Source organism: Tasmannia lanceolata, unplaced genomic scaffold (assembly GCF_043159265.1).
Source record: "Tasmannia lanceolata isolate RefF3 unplaced genomic scaffold, GAP_Taslan_0.1 ptg000015l, whole genome shotgun sequence".
NCBI lineage: Eukaryota > Viridiplantae > Streptophyta > Magnoliopsida > Canellales > Winteraceae > Tasmannia > Tasmannia lanceolata.
Window position 1 is genome coordinate 31,487,419 of NW_027518692.1, and position 13,587 is coordinate 31,501,005.

Below are 13,587 nucleotides of genomic sequence, written 5' to 3' on the forward strand. Positions count from 1 at the left end.
TTGGACTGACAGCGGAAAATGCAACAAAAGTTTAGTGGAATAAAAATGAGCAATCAAGGAATAATCAAATACTATGTCACAAATATCATTCTCGTGAATTTCTTGGCAAGGGAAAATCTCACGATAAATTTTAAAAAAAAATTATTTTTTTCGGGTTTATATTGGGAAAAATGATAAAAATAAAATTATTTAAAAAATATATAAATATATAAAATTTAAGAAAAAATATAAAATGAAAATATCTTTAAAATATCGGGATAATATCATGATATTATTGAGATATTTTATAATAAAAATGAAAATATCGCTACATTTTTTAAATCTCGGGATTTTGTCATTTTATCGAAATGCCGCGATAAAAACGTGATATTTTGAAAACAACGGAGATGTTTGTGACATAGATCAATTATAGCAGGTTGTTCCATTTCTAATGTAACATAAGAGATAAAAAGACATTCTGCGAGACATTGTGCTTCTCACAAACCATCCAAAAGACCACCAGCTTCTTTTCATATCGACCCTTTGTTTAGCTGCTTCCTTTGATTTTAAAGTTTCAACCTTAGCATGTGCAAGTAACCTGAACAAAACATACATTAGATCCAAACACCACAGCAAGACTAGGGGTTAAAATGACTAAACTTGACGCAAAACTAAAATACTAAAACTATGAGAAAGAATTGAAACCGTGGCACACCTCCATAAAAGAATCACTTTAGAATCAAGATCCCTCTCCATTTGTCTAATTTCAGAAGTATAAACTTTTGATGACTGTTGGAGGAAGCTTGCATATAGTTGAATGTAATGTCTTCGAAGTTGACAAAGATATCGAATTCTATCCCAGGAGAACCGGTAGCTGAAATCAGGAAGCAACTGAGTAACTAATGCATTGAAAAAATAGTGTTGTCGGAAGACAATAAAATTCACAGACAACATGCAGGAATCTATTGCAGGAATATCAAAAATTAACATTCAAATCAATGGAATCTACCCTACTAATCCTAAAATCTAGAACTAATGTTCCTGACGATTTAAATGCCAAATCAAGGATCACATAAAAATTCCACTAAGAAGTAGCCGATGGCATGATAACATGTTAATGTCATAATAGCAAGGTTTTAAATTTCGGCCGAAACCGAAATATTTCGGCCGAAATTTCGGATTTCCACCAAGACCGAAACGAAATTCACATGGAATCATTTTTTTTTACCTGATTTCGTTCTCCAAAATTTCACCGAAATTTGGAAATTTCCTTTTTACAAGATTTCCACCGAAATTTCCAAAAATTCAACGAAAATTTTCCATGAAATTTACAAGATTTGGGCAGAAATTTCCATTGTGGCCGAAACCGAAACTGAAATTTAAAAACCTTGATAAAAAGCTAGTAGATCCAATTGATAATGGTGAATGCTAAGAAAATCACCACATCTTCTTCTGCAGTAGACCAGCTTGAGCAGCATAATGCCACCATACATAAGGATCCTCCAACACTGGAACCACAGGCCGTAAGTGAGAAACATCAACACGTGTCCTATATCTTGAAAACACTTCTAGAAGTTTTATGCCATCATGATATTGGGCCTACGGAAAAAAAAACAAAAAAACATAGATGAATGAATGGTTAATAAAATAAACTAAACAAAGCTGACAGCACTGTAAAGAAGCTCAGAGATAGAACCTCCGAAATAGTAAGATAAACATCACTCAAGACAAATGATGCCTTCTCAAAAGGTTTCTCCGGGTCCCCTCTTTCTTGTTTTCCAAGACGATGGTATTTTAGAACTCCATTGATTGGGGCGACCAAATATTTGCGATTCAGAGCCCAAACAGAAACCACTGCATTATCAGTCTCTGGTTCATTGATTCCATCTTCAAATATCTACAAACAGAATAGTTTTAAAAAAGCTCAAAAATGGAGTTTTCACATATTAAGGTTATTTATATAGAGTTGACAACAAGAGAACGTTGCACACAATTATACAAGAAAACGCGACAAACCTCTATCCATTCCTTGGGATCCAGATCATCCCAGTTCTTATCCAGTTTCCAGGGAGGAGAGTCAGAGTCATGATACACTGCTAGCCTCTGAAGTTGCAATGACTAAAACAAGTATACATAAACTAAGGTTATCAAGATGTTGTGGACGTAAACCAGAATAAGAAACCTCACATTACCTGTAAAAGTACAGATTTACAAAAATTCAAAGGAAAACGAAATAGCTAAAGTATAGGATTTGATAGTGAGATGCACCCCGCCACTCCCTCCCCCCCCCCCCCCCAGCCGTAGGATAATAAGCCCCCCCTTCTAAGGTGAATTGTGGGCAGACTGTAATGTTTTTTGACCAAATCACATTAAAAGGGGGGGCATATTATCCTACCAGGGAGGGGGGGGCTAAAAAATACGACCCTTTGATAAGAAGTAAAAGAACAAAAGGATATACTTCACCAAAAGTCCATGATTTATGAATTCAAGGACCCTGATCAATGCGACTATTTTCTAAAGCTATAACAAAAATCTTCTCTGTAAAGGGAAAAGGATTACTGTTGGCGATAGGATCAGTACTTTGTTATGGCTGGACAATGGGTTTAAGATTTCTATTCTTTCAGTGGAACATCAAAACCCTTTAGAAGATCTTTAAAAGTAAAACCTCTTGTGCAAATTTATATAAGCAGTACTGTCTTTTTGTGGTCCGAGCCAGGGCGTCTTTCACCAATCGTTGCCAATCTCAAGAAAGTGTATTTTTCCCCTGGCTGCAACAATGATGAGATTACTTGCGCTCATGAATCTTTTACCCTAGAGCATGAGTGGAACTTTTCATCTAGCTGGGATCATGTTCCTTCTCCTAGATCGATCGGTTTCTTATGCTAGATATTCATGGAAGAATCTTCACAGGGAATCATCTGGAGAAAAAGATGGTTTGTATATCAAGGATTGTGAACTTTGAGGTGCTTTTTCGAACTGGTGTAAATTGTGTGGCTCTATTTTAGAAAAATGAAGTCTATGGCATAGTTGTCATAGTGAGAAGCGAGTGTGAGAAGCGATGTGGGAAATGAAACCGAGAAGCAAGGGTTTTGCAAAAGAGAAAAAGTGATAAAAAATAAACGAAAAATTGAAAGTCAGTAAGAAGAATGTAAACAATAAGTAAATAGAAAGAGTAGGACTGTGCTATGCTAGAGAGGAAGGGTTAATATAGATAAGGATTACAAGTAGGAAAAAAAAGACTTCGCGACTAATAAGAATTAGAAGTTTTAGAAATTTACAGTTTCACATGCTTCATCCATGTAAATTTAATGTCAAGTTTTTAAAAAAAGATCCACATAATAGCCATTTGAAGTAAGATGAGTTTTCAAGTTTTAAAAGCACTCTTTTTGTAAATACGCTCCTTCCACATTATCTAAAGGAAAAACTATCAATTTAGGGAAGACATAATCTCCTAAACACAAAGCATACTCTTAATTAAGAGAAAACGTGTGGGAAGCGCCTGGGAAGCCGGAAACGTGCTTCTCCCCTAAATTTAGGAAGTGACAATAGCTTGTCTTCCGGAGCAATTTTACGGGGAAGCAAGCTTCCCATCCAGCTACGAAGTTTCGAATAACCATGGTCTATGGTCATCTAGTGGACATTCATATCTTCATTCTCTATCCCGGATCATCTTAGATCTAGTTATTCCTTTTAGAAATATTCAACTCTTTTACGGTCCTATCCAGTTTTCACTGTATTGTCAATTTTCAAAAATGGTGTTGTTTTGTTGGTAACAAAAAGACGAAGTGTTTCAGAGAGGTAGAAAGCAAAACTGAGAAAAAAGGCAGTTTTCAACGCGGTGTTGCAATACGTCCACATTCTCAACCAATTTTCATTCTGTGTTGAACAGTTGGAAAGTAATCAAGAATAGTATTTCTCCATAACTAGCCCTATAGTAATCCCAGATAGACATGTGATGCGTAAGCCTCAAAGGCATATGCATCTAAAGACATATTGATGTAGGCCAATCCACACTTGGTTAAACGAATAAGACAGAAAAGATGCAGAGGTTAAAGGGACAGATGATGTATGTGCATCAATGATCAGTTTTATGAAGTATCACAGGCGTTTGCATTTGCTCAAACAGTTGGTGTGCACAGGGACCACACAACCATTATTTTCTTTCTTTTAAGTTGCTACATAAGTTATAGCGTATTTTAGTCTTGTGTCTTTTTACTTTAGTATGCATGGTTTAGATTAAATCTAATCAAGGGTGGAGATCCGTTTTGCATCAGGCTTTCTTTGTTAGCTTAGCATATAGATCAACTTACTTGCATGGTGGGAGATTGTTAATGAGGAATTGAACTGAAAACCATTGGTTTTCTCTCCCAAAACCATTGGTTTTCTCTACCAAAACCCTTTAGGAAGACGTGGATGTTTCCTGAACTATTTTTGTGCCTTTGAATCAGCACCTTGCAAAAAAAAATTTGTTTTAATTTTCTCCACTTGCAGCTGCGTCAACAACAATCACCACAGATCGATCCGGAGTTGCTTGCTGTCCAGATAGATGCCTCCAAGGAGAAGAGCACTCGGAGGACCATCAGCTATGAAAAAAATCAGTGATTGACCAAGGAGAGATAAGTCAACAACTAAGGCAAGATGATCCTATAGCCCAGGTCATCACTCAACTAGAAACACCTCAAGATAATAGCGATGGTGAGTTGAGGAAGAATTCAAAAACCCTTTTCATAACCGTGCTTCCCATTGGAAGCAGGTAGAACGGGATGATCGAAGGTCGGATTTTGATCTAAAGATTTAAATACCTGAATTTAATATCCCAAGAAACACCCTCCCCGAGAAATTCCCGAGACAAATATTTGTGACTATGGCATCAACCAAATGAGTTACAGGCCGACCCCTGGATCAGTTGACTGTTTCTTTTTCTTTTTTTAAATAGATAAGTTGACTGGATCAGTTGACTGTTAATATGTTATGACACAACAAGGGGGAAAGTCAAAAAATTAACAATTAGGGGGAGATTAAGAAGCTGTTATGTGAAACTTTTCTTCCTTTTGATGATGTACAGACTATGTATCAACGACTGCAAAACTTGAGCAAGGCATCAGGTCAGTCAGTGATTTTCCAGAGGAATTCTATTAACTTATTTCCTGGAATGACTCGTTGGACAGCGAAGAGCAGCAAGTCACATACTAAATTAGAGGCCTTAGGAAATCCCTTTAGGATATGCAGAATTTATAAATCTACACACCATTTGGAGCGTACAAAAGAATTACAGCTGGTGTTGGTGGTAGAAAAGCAGCAAAAGTAGGGGTGGAAATAGAGGTAGAAATACACAAGAGATTGGATACTAGCCGATGAATAGGAGTGGCCAAAAGTAGAGCAGCAGATACTTGTGTGGCTTTGGCTGGGCAACAAAGGGGCAGCAACACGACACTGCAAAGAAACCCAACAGGACAAGATAGTAACTAGAAACCAGGGCAGAGGCTCTGCGTCAGAATGTTTTCCAGACAACTTGCACATTAGGTGGACATGTGAGCAAGCTTATCACTGACAGTAGTAGTAGCATGGTTTTAAATTTCGGCCGAAATACCGAAATTTCGGATTTCAGTTGGGACCGAAACCGAAATCAACAATACCCTACCAAATTTCAGCAGAAATTTCGAGAATTTGATTTTTTTTTTCAATATTATAGTATTTTTCTGTAATTTCGGCCAAAATTTGTAAATAATTAAATAATTCTTCTTTTTTTGTTCCAAATTTCGGCCGAAATTTGGGTTTCGCCCAAAGCCGAAACCGAAATTTAAATCCATGGGTAATAGTAAGAACATGATTTTTCAAGAGGTAGTGACAAAGCTGATCTTGACAATAGAAAAGCATCAACAACCATAAAAGCTTTCATGGTCCAAAAAAGGGAATGATGTACATGGTAATATGAATTTTGACCAGCTATGGTTTGATGTGGTGAGTATGGACACATGTCATGTTTTGTTGGGAAGGCCATGGTAGTCTATGATTGTAGGGTGGTGTGTGGCGGTTGAAAGAATATATGCCTTCCGAAAAGACAGAAAGAAACTAATTTTAGCCCCATCAAAATAAGATATCACACCTAAACCTGAACAAGGGGAGGGTGCTAACCTTCTTTCCATTACATCTAGGGATACTTCCTATGAGAGAGATGCAACATTATATTGACTTGAATCACAGATCAAATCTTCCAAATAAGGCCCACTATAGGATGAGTCCCAAAGAACATGAGTTGTATCGGCAGGTGAGGGAGTTGTAGGAAATGGAAGACATACGAGAGAGTGAGTCCATGCGTAGTTCCGAGTTCCGACGTTGTTGGTATCGAAGAATGATGGAAGTTGGGCCACGTGTGTTGGCAGTAGAGCCATTAATAAGATCATTGTAAAGTACTTTTTTACCATTTCCTGTCCAGATGATTTGCCAGAAAAGCTAGCGGGTGCACAGATTTTCTCCAAAATTGACCTGAAGGGCAGATACAATGAGATACATATTCACCCAGGAAACGAGAGGAAAACAACATTTAAGACGCATAAAGATTTGTACGAATGATTGGTAATGCCCTTCAGTTTATCAAATGAGCCACGTATGTTTATGTGAGTGTTCAACCATGGGCTGAAATCGTTCATGGTTGGTTCATTATCATTTCCTTCAAAGACGTGTTGTTGTCTGGCCCATCTATTGACTTGCATAAGCAGCGTCTAAGAGAGGTTTTGAGTTCTTTGAAGCCGGAGCAACTTTACATTAATCCCAAAATGTGTTGTTTATAGGTCTTTTTCGGTTATGAGGTCTCTTCTACATTAATCTCAATTAAAGCTAAAGAACCAGCATTTGAGGGGAAAGGCAACATATAAAAAGCAAGATCGGAGAGAAGCCTAAAAAGTTACCAAAATAGATGCAAACAAAAAAAACATGTTAAAGTAGAGAGAAATTCATCCAGTTTTCAGGCATACCCAGGCCAAACCCTCAAATTAGCTAGGGAAGTAAATTATAATACCAAGTGGAACAAATGTTAGATGCTGACAAGTGAAACAATACAGAGAAAGAGAATTATTAAAACCACTTGATTGTTTAACATAAACTTATAGCGGCCATCAGTAGGAGGTGCAACACTGCAACTCACCTTACGCAACTTATCCAGTGCACCACTAGTATCAAATGTTTCATTACCCTGCTCATCCATTGTCACAGCAGCAAGCTTTGCTAAGGTGACTCCACAACAAAAGGGATGCCCAGGATTGCTGCAAAACATATAAACAAGGATTTAAATTTCGGTTTCGGACATAGCCAAAACCGAAATTTAGGCTGAAATACCGAAATTTCGTCTGAAATTCAGTTAAATAAACAAATTTCATTAATGTACCGAAATTTCAGAAAAAAAAAAACTTAAAAATCACATTTTCCCGAAATTTCAGCCGAAATTTGGGACTCTGGCCCGAATTTCGGATTTTGGTGATTCGGTTTCGGTCCCAACTGAAATCCGGAATTTCGGTATTTCGGCCAAAATTTAAAACCATGCATATAAATGCAGTCAAACATTTCTGTTAGTAAGCTATAGAGCAAAAGAATTTGACCACCCACAGAAGAAATAACAGTCCAAAGAAATAAAAGTCCAAGATACAATAGTAAAAGTCATTTGTTTGCAGACCTCATGACATCCTCGTATCTGATATGAACATTGCTAATGGTGATTTTGAGATTTCCTATAATCGTTGCTATGAGAGAACCCAACCATGAATTTCCGCCAGATGACTGCAAAACAATAAGCCCGCCAATTAACTAAACAAGATGTGCAACTTCTACACACACATCATTAGTAATAACCAAGGTTCAATTATAAAAAAATTATGTGTCAATTATAAAAAAATGAAAGATGTTATAGTTTGGCCAGATTTCATGATTGAGATCATAAAAGAAAGGGGGGCCAGTGCACGAGGCTCCCGCCATTGCAGGGTCTGGAGAGTGCTCGATGTACACAACCTTACCCCTAGGCTGTTTCTGTGACTTGAACCCGTGACCACCAGGTCATAATGGAGCAACCTTGCCGTTGCGCCAAGGCTCGCCCTCTATTGAGATCATTAAACTAATAAAAATATATATGTGGGAAAATCGTATGAGGAAATATGAAGGAAATGTTAGTAAACTATTTTAAGATATAACCTTTCAAAAAAAGATATAACCCATGATAAATTCCTTTTGTAACAAACTAGGAACCTAAAATTGTTAAATAATGTGAAGATACTCTGGTAGACAGACAGCCTGATGGATTCTACGAACCTACAAGTCACGCAATATGCATAATGGAAACATTTTGTGTAAGACTATGAGAAGGTCTAAGGATGATATAGTTGACTGAGTGATTGAACAGTCTAGAAGTAAAGCATATGAATTTTATTTTATTTTATTTTGAATGGTAAAGCATAAGAAAATATTACAGCAGGGACATACAAAAAAACAAAAGCAAAAGCGGAAAATATATGTATGTATGTATGTATGTGAAATATTAACCCACAAAATGAAAAAATGTTGAAACAAAGACCAATCCTAGGACAACGACATCAGCAGTTTGGACGCCAATTGTACAACCATGTGGTGGGACTCGCCTCACTCCAAGCCACGTGAAAAAGTGTCTAAAATCCTCAAATTTGATTTGCAAAGTAAACTTTAACTACACACCCTTTCTGAATCGAAACTTTACTGGTATTCATTCACTAGTACCACGATTAAATTGACAAAAGGTTATTTCATATTCCTTCAAGATTCACTAATAAATCGTAGAATAATCTTAAACAAACAAAAAAGATTTAACACTATATTAATAGAATCAAAGAAGTGTCATTCATAGTCCATACTAGTGTACAACACAAAAAAAAAAAAAAAAAAATTAATATTGGATCGTGGTCCATTCCCCCATAAGGAAACATCAGTTTCAAAAAGGTTTAACATTATATTAATAGAATTAAACAAGCACCATTCATATTCCATACTAGTGTACAACATGAATAGAGTCTAAATTAGACCGTAGTCTGTTCCCCGTTAAGGAAACATCTCTTTAAAAGAGCATGCTTGGAATTTAAGCTCCAACAAATGTTGCAAGATGCAATTTAATGAAAGTTATTACTAGAGAAAACAACAAACACCAATTGATACAAAATCCTCAACAACAAACAATGCAATAGAATAATCAAACTTGATGCCGAAAAAAAAAAAAAAGTGTGCAGATAATAAATACATACATTTCCTGTTTTGGATTGCCTAGATTTTGCTTCAAGTGTTGCTGATTCTGCCTCCTGCATATGCAAAGTGATTTACTAGCGTTAGAAGCACTGGAAGAGTGGCAAATCTCTTATATAAAATTTAAGCACTAAATTTACTGTGACATCATCTCCGTAGCTAAACCTTACTTGAGATTGGGTGCCGGTTCAAATGTATGCCAGTACTTACAGAATATCAAGGCAATACAGTAAACCCAATCTTAAACCCTACTTGAAATTTCCATGGCAACCAGATAATCAAGCTTATAAATCTTATCTTGGCATGCTGGTAGAATTACTAGGACACATAATACAATATATAATTGATTCAGTGTAATACTGTTTATAGTGCAACAAAATTAAACAGAATTAAACCCATAGCAAACATCAGAGTTGAAACCGTAAAATAAATGTAGTCACATTCATACCTCGATTCGTTGAAGCTTGGCTTCGAAAAGCTTTTCTCTGTCTTCCTCCTAAGAATATTATGACAATGAGGACAAAATGAACTCAGACAGCAATCACTATACAGGCATGGCATAAAGAGAAACAAAAGAAAGCTCAATCCTTAAAGATATAATGGTTTGAACTTCATGCCTTGAGAGTCTGTCCATCAGGAGCTGGATGGGCAAGAACAAAGACACGATCAATATGGACAATCACGGGATCTTTACCAAGACTTTTCCAAGGAACCTACATTTAAAACTTGAGTCAAAAGACTTTTCAAAGGATACTCAAAATTCATCGCCCCAACCAACTAAAACAGAAATTGACAAAATATGAAATATAATCAGCATCCAATTCCAGTCATCCGTGGGAGTACAAAGTGGACCTTCACACCATTCCATTGGTCTCTAAAATATGGGGTGGTGCTCCATATAATGTGAGAAAGGCCCCATCACTCCACCCAGTAGGATGGGCAGAGCATGTCCTTCCATGCAAGACCGATATTTTCACATATATTAAAGCATCACAAGCTGGATGATAATGATAAACCGTCAACTTCAAGCTATCATATAACCAGTATCAAGTCGGCAATATACAAGTAGAAGGTTTTAATACTAAGTGGGCCAAAACATATTACCGAATACATGAAATTAAGTTGTGCAAGTAATACAAGTAGAAGGTAGAAGAATACAGGGGAACCTCAAGCACACTATAACCCCATTCGAAAATTGATGACACTTATTGATATACCAGAAAAAAAAACTATGAGACCTGTAACAAAATGTGGTCAATTTCTCATATGCTACAACACTTAGTCATTGCACTGTGACTTGGAAGTAATTAATCAAATGACAACGATAAATACAACAACTCGTTGCTCTTAAAGCAACACATGAATCACTAGGTAAGCATAGTTGAAAATAAAATCAAAGAAATGCAACAAAACACATGTTGGCTTTGTTCAGATATCAACAGCAAACAGTTGTATGTAGAAGTTGTTTTCAAGGGCCTTATGGTACTAATATTGTGTCTGTTCTAATTTATATTTACTCATATGGGAGTTCCTTAGTGTTTGAACTGCATGTATTTGATTCTTTTCAAAGTTCTGAGTTCAATGTAAGTATTTTCATTGCAATCGGATCCGATTTTATCTAGTTATGATGAGTTTTCTGCCCTACGTAGTTACGATGGGTTTTCTACGCCTACTTTGCCGACCCACTGGTTCTTTCCTATGATTGAATGTTTTCAACATCATTAGATCAGAAGCCTAGATTTTCTAGTGAATTTACCTTATATGAATGCGAACTCAGATTGGATTAAATGTCCACTAGCAGAACTCTGGGTGGTGTCTTCTGCTACCTCTGTTTTGTAAATGGTCTGTCACACACATGGTTTGAAATTTCAGCCAAATTTTGGATTTCAGCCAGGACCGACACCGAAGTACCTGAATCCAAAATTGCCGAAATTTTCAAGATTTCCACCAAAATTTTATGATTTCCACCGAAATTGCTGAAATTATTGAAATTTGAGCCGACATTACCCAAATTTCAACCGAAATCTTGTAAAATACCGAAATTATTTTCCGAAATTTTACATGATTTCGGCCGAAATTTAAAACCTTCGTCACACATGGGCATCCATGGTGATAACAACCCGAGGTTGCAGATCACCACAGTTAAGTTGGATGGAAGTACTTATTTTCAGTGAACACAAGCTGCCTGCACGAGGAAAATTGGGGTACACTAATCGGAGGATAAAAGAACCAAATCAGTCTTATCACACTTGTGATCAATAAAAAGCAGAAGAATTGATAGTGATGCGATGGCTGTCACACTCTATGCAAGCAATTATAAGTAAAGGCTTCCTGTTTTTTAACAAAGTAAAAGAGGGAGATTTGGGATTCAATTGAGCAAACATCTTCACAAGTGGGAAATTTTGTATGGTTGTACGAGTTGCAGCACAAAATACCTCATCTTTGTCAAGGGGAGATGCCCTTAGCAGCACAGTATGCTTCCTTAAGGAGCAAATGCAAGGACTTTGATCATTATAATAGTTATACTCCAGTTTGCTCTATAGATGCAACCGGTTTAAAAATTTGGAGAGGACATGGATATTTGAATTCCTTGACTGTTTGAATCAGAATTATGAGTATCCCATGATATAGATTCTTGCTAGAGATCCTCATCTCACGTTGCTACGTCAGGTCTATTCTTACATACAAAGTGAGAAGAGCAGGTGAAGTGCAATGGTGTCCAGGACAAGATCGATGAGGTGTTCCAACACTGTCAAAAAATGGTAGCAGAGTGGGTGGGGACAAGCTTGGTAGAGCCTCAAATGAGAAAGATAAGTTGAAATATGAGTATTGTGGGTGTACACGTCATACTAAGAAGAAAAATTGGGATTTACGTGGTCGTCAAACAAAAGTTCAGCAATAGGTCTAAGGCATATGATGGCTCAAACTTGAGGCGTAGGCGTGAAGTTAGGACTTAGGATTGTTGATGGGACCTTTTCCTATATTTTAGGAAATATTAAGGAATCTCCTCCGACTTTCTCCTCAATGTTCCATATTCCAAACATAACTACTGATATTTTGTCTATTGGTCTCACAAAAAAATTGAATTGCAGTGTAATGCTCTTTCCAACTCACTATGTTTTGCAAGATTTGGAAACGAGGAGGACAATTGCCTATGGCCGTGAGGATAGTGGTCTCTATCTTCTGGAAATGCAAGCTGCTTCTGTTCCCCTTAAGTTGGGACATGCATGCCAAATTCTTTATGACATTCATGTCAACGAGAAGAGCATGAGCCATTTGGTTGTAAAGGTAGAATATAATTCATAGACTTCATAAGGTATACCCAATTGCAATGATTATAATCATCCGGAACAGTAACAAAATAATGAGATCCATGCAAAGTACTGGGAGCTGGTCCCGAAACATCAGAATGTAGAATAGCGAGGGGAATAAATCTTTTTACGATCACTAGGAGGAAATAAAGTACGGCTTGTTCACATGTTCCACAATTCAATTTTATTGAAGAACAAGACGCAAACTCAGGAAACAAATGCTTTAAAATAGGAAACGGTAATTGACCCAACTTAAAGGCTCCATATTAATTGTCCTTTGTTTTCTGCTCCCCTCAAAGTCTTTGGTTTTGTCTGCTATTTCATGTTCATCGCCCAGAACGTGATAAGATCCAAAATCCTTAATGCTTCGTTTGGTTGCTAGTAAAAAGCAAAAATCCATTGGATTTTGGTGGAAAAAGGGAGGTGACATCAGATTTACCTTGGAAGTCTCCCATGTAATTTTCTAGGGAATGGTGCTCTCTCTCTCTCTTTCTCTATCTTCCCTCTCTCTCCACTCATAATGACACCCTTGTCTAATAAATGCTTGTCCCCTCCCTTGTCTCCTCCCTTTTTCCACAAAAATCCAATGGAATTTTTTTTTACAGGCAACCAAACGAAGCCTAAGTGTATTTTCCTTGGATATCCATCTGCCCAAAAAGGACATCTGATTGTATCCATGGATGTTACCTTTAAGTGTATATTCATTGGATATTCATCTTCTCAAAAGGGGTATAAGTGTATCATCCACTGCATGACATCGTATTGTATCCATGGATGTTACCTTCTTCAAGTCAATTCCCTTTTTTCCAATAAAAATACCTCTTCAAGGGAGAGTAGAGAATAGAGGTTGATTGGTGTTCCTTTACATATTCATGAGCCGTAATTCACTTATTACTCTGACGATGTAGCTCTACTTCAAAGATGGAGTTTTTATACAATGAATTGAAAGTTTACACCAGAAAGGAGAAACTACTAATGAATTTCCACACCAAAATCTTTCCTAGGATTCAGGTATTGGCCCTCACTTGTTCCTTCAAATCGT

The 13,587-nt window shown here is 36.9% G+C and overlaps 1 protein-coding gene across 3 annotated transcripts in view; it reads right to left on the bottom strand.

Moving 5' to 3' along the window:
- Positions 1-13,587, bottom strand: part of LOC143846489 (calcium-dependent lipid-binding family protein) — a 119,356-nt gene that overhangs the window by 103,403 nt on the left and 2,366 nt on the right. For all 3 annotated transcript variants that reach the window (XM_077354924.1, XM_077354926.1, XM_077354925.1), the window contains 10 exons: positions 9,852-9,947; positions 9,683-9,730; positions 9,237-9,290; positions 7,649-7,752; positions 7,124-7,241; positions 1,996-2,097; positions 1,676-1,876; positions 1,421-1,578; positions 695-853; positions 485-577 (listed from right to left, as the gene is read on the bottom strand). In XM_077354924.1, the coding sequence (XP_077211039.1) occupies positions 485-577; positions 695-853; positions 1,421-1,578; positions 1,676-1,876; positions 1,996-2,097; positions 7,124-7,241; positions 7,649-7,752; positions 9,237-9,290; positions 9,683-9,730; positions 9,852-9,947 (1,133 nt within the window). The remainder of the gene's footprint in view (positions 1-484; positions 578-694; positions 854-1,420; positions 1,579-1,675; positions 1,877-1,995; positions 2,098-7,123; positions 7,242-7,648; positions 7,753-9,236; positions 9,291-9,682; positions 9,731-9,851; positions 9,948-13,587) is intronic.